Here is a 2,790-nt window from a genome sequence, read left to right on the forward strand (position 1 = left end):
CCCGTCTGCCCGCCGAAGGATGTTTTCTCTGATCGCCTCCCGCACTGGGGCGGCGACTGTCGCTGCCATTGCTGCGCGGTCCGCCGCAAACCCGGCTTTTGGTATGGCGGCTACTCGGGCCTACTCCGCTGAGGCCGACAAGAAGAAGAAGAAGAAGAAGGACCAGATTGGCCTGGTCCGCGTGCAGCTCCAGTCCAATGTCCGCGATGTCGGTGTGGCCGGTCAGGTGGTCTACGTGGCGGCCGGCTACATGCGCAACTACCTGCTGCCCACTCGTCGGGCCCTCTATGCCCCGCGCGACCACCATGCCGTTGGTAAGCTCCGCTTCCAGGAGCTCCAGCGCAAGAAGCAGCTGGAGGCCCTCAGTCTGGATCCCGATGCGGTCCTCGCCGGTGAGGAGGGCGATGCCCCCGTTGAGGAGATCGCCTCCGGTGCGGAGGACACCCCGATTGCCATCGAGGAGGCCCCCGCCGCCACTGTTGAGGAGGTTGTCATCTCGGAAAAGGCCCCGGAGGCGGCCTCTCAGCCAGCCACCAACTAAGAGCCTTTGCTCGTTGCTTCCTTTCTGCCCCCAACAACCCACCATGCCCCCCCCCCCCCCCCCCCTCTCCCATCCCCAGCTTCCTTTCCCTGCTAACAGGGGCGCCGCCGAGCCGCTGGCTTGCCCTCACGCAGTTCCCTTGACCTTGTTTCCCTATCCTCTCCCCCCCGCATCGGGGGATCTTCGTATCGCCCTCTCGCGCTGGCCCTTTCCTCCCCGCCAAGCGGAGTCCTCGCGCACAAATAGACTTCATATACTCGTCACCGATGACCATGCATGTTGGCCATGCAGCAAGCGGTGTTACGCTCCTGCCCAACCTTCCCTCCTACGCCTTGGCAGAGGGAGAAGGAATGACCGAAGGCAGGGCAGCGAAGGAAAAAAAAAAGCGAAAGCAAGATCGAAAGCAGGTGTAGTCACTGATGGATGTGAACAAAAAGGGCACTCCCGTGCAAGGGGGCAAGTCCATCACGACCACTCACAGTCACTGGGAGTCCAGGCGCCAAAGGTTTTGTCGTAGAAGGAGCATGTCGCGCCGACAGTCTCGATGGCCTTGGTACCTTCAGCGCTGCTAGTCACCGGGACCCGGCACCAATCGGCCCCGTATGCCAGGGAGTTATGGAAGGCAGCCGGGAAACGCCCGGACCCGGCGGCCACCGCCTCCGGGGTCGAAAGGTCATTACCGCCACCGGCCACGCCATCCGACAGAAGGGCGCCCCCAGGGCCCAGCCCCAGGACCCGGAAGCCGCCATGCATGGCGGCCACCAGCAACCCCGCCACCGGGGCACTGTCGCCCTCTCCGCCGGCGCCCCACGACGGGTCCCAGCCATCGCGCCAACGAAGCCGCCACACACCACCACCCACCTCGAAGGTCTCCAACGGCCGGCGCGGGCTGCGCAAGTCCCACACCCGGACCGACTGATCGTAGGATCCAGACACCACCAGCGGACGGCCAGCGGACACCGACTCCGGCGGGGCCGACACCGCGGTGACACCGGCATTATGGCTGTCGGATAGCAGCCAACCGGACAAAGGGAAGGCAAGGCACCAGGACGGGGGAGGGGGGACGCCAAACAAACAGGGGAGGGAAGCGGAGTGTAAGAATGGTGGGGGGGGGAGACACTGGTGTGAGGAGGGGACACGCACGAGCGATTGGTGAACACCGAAGAATCGAAGCCCATGCGGAGATCCCAGCCACGGAAGACACCATCGTCACCGCCACTCAAAACCATGCACCCGAGAGCCGGGTGGGCATCCGGTGCCAGAGAGGGACCCGCCGTGGCCGCCGCCAGGGTGACTTCCTCATCGTCCGGGAAAACGACATGCTTCTCGTCTGCCGAAACAACAGGCGTCTCCGGCTGGCCAAAGGCTGCGATCCATGCCTCGAACTCATGGACGCCTGACCCGGAAAGGATGTTGGCCAAGGTCCCATCCGGCCGGAGGGTGAACAGGTGAATGCCACCAGCCGAGTCACTGGTAACCAGCTGCGGCGAGGCGCGACCATTCATGCGGTCGGCCCAGTCGAGCGAGAGACACATGGGCTGCTGCTCGGGGAGGATGTCCGACGCGGCCAACAGAGACAGATTGTGCGTCACGGGGGAGTACTGCGAATTGGCGGGGAGGGAGGGAGGGAGCAAGGGCAAAGCATGAGCGGGCTGATGCCGTGTGCACTGAATCGGAGGTGGATGGGGAGGGAGCGGGGGGGGGGGGGACTGCGCGCACTCGATAGAGGGAAAGACGTCCATCGCCGCCGGCGGTGGCGATCGTGTCCGAGTGGGCATGCCACTGGGCATCAAGCGTGGCGCAAGTCTCGAACGTGGAAACTGTGTTGCTAGGATGGCGAGAGCAGAAAGGAAGGAGTGAGCAGCGGTTGTGGCGGGAAGTGATGAAGGCCGAAGGGTGCGCACCATTCGAGGGCGAGGCGGTTGTCGGGCGTCCGGGTGCCGGACAGGCGGATCTGATGCAGATCGCCAGATCGAATGACCTTTTCACTATCATCCAGCTGAGAAACGGAGGGAGGAAAGTCAGCAACGCCGACAGAACACACCGGGGGGCGGAGCAAGAGGGGAACGGAAGGGGGAAGAATGGGATCGCCGCACCTGATAGGTGGCACAGGTGACCAAGCCAATGCGATTGGGATGGGCGGTCACAGCGCAGGAACTCCTTGAAAAGGTAATCGTTGCGGATGACATGCTGCAGTGGGTGGCGGCCAAGAGGGCGCCCGTGGAGAAGAGAAGAAGGGGAGGATGGGG

The 2,790-nt window shown here is 64.0% G+C and overlaps 2 protein-coding genes across 2 annotated transcripts; one reads left to right on the plus strand and one right to left on the minus strand.

Annotated features, from left to right (window-relative positions):
- Window positions 1–19: 19 nt before the first annotated feature.
- H696_00660 (hypothetical protein) lies at window positions 20–541 on the plus strand (the record flags this gene model as incomplete). The annotated part of the gene is made up of 1 exon (XM_009494542.1): window positions 20–541. One exon carries the CDS (start codon window positions 20–22, stop codon window positions 539–541), a length of 522 nt encoding a protein of 173 aa, XP_009492817.1.
- Window positions 542–932: 391 nt separating this feature from the next.
- Window positions 933–2,790, minus strand: H696_00661 (hypothetical protein). The gene is made up of 5 exons (XM_009494543.1): window positions 2,638–2,790; window positions 2,446–2,540; window positions 2,261–2,369; window positions 1,685–2,142; window positions 933–1,544 (listed from the first exon to the last, which is right to left on the minus strand). Exons 1-5 carry the CDS (start codon window positions 2,728–2,730, stop codon window positions 1,007–1,009), a joined length of 1,293 nt encoding a protein of 430 aa, XP_009492818.1. The 5' UTR covers window positions 2,731–2,790; the 3' UTR covers window positions 933–1,006.

The sequence above is a fragment of the Fonticula alba genome (genome assembly GCF_000388065.1).
Source record: "Fonticula alba strain ATCC 38817 unplaced genomic scaffold supercont2.1, whole genome shotgun sequence".
Lineage (NCBI taxonomy): Eukaryota > Rotosphaerida > Fonticulaceae > Fonticula > Fonticula alba.

Bases quoted from the DNA above. Each gene is read 5' to 3' on its own strand.
- H696_00661 (XM_009494543.1), bottom strand. From the start codon at position 2,730: ATGTCATCCGCAACGATTACCTTTTCAAGGAGTTCCTGCGCTGTGACC. The intron at 2,541-2,637 runs GTGCGGCGATCC...TCCGTTTCTCAG, and splicing joins TCACCTGTGCCACCTATCAG to CTGGATGATAGTGAAAAGGT. The intron at 1,545-1,684 runs GTGCGTGTCCCC...GCTATCCGACAG, and splicing joins TCGGTGTTCACCAATCGCTC to CCATAATGCCGGTGTCACCG.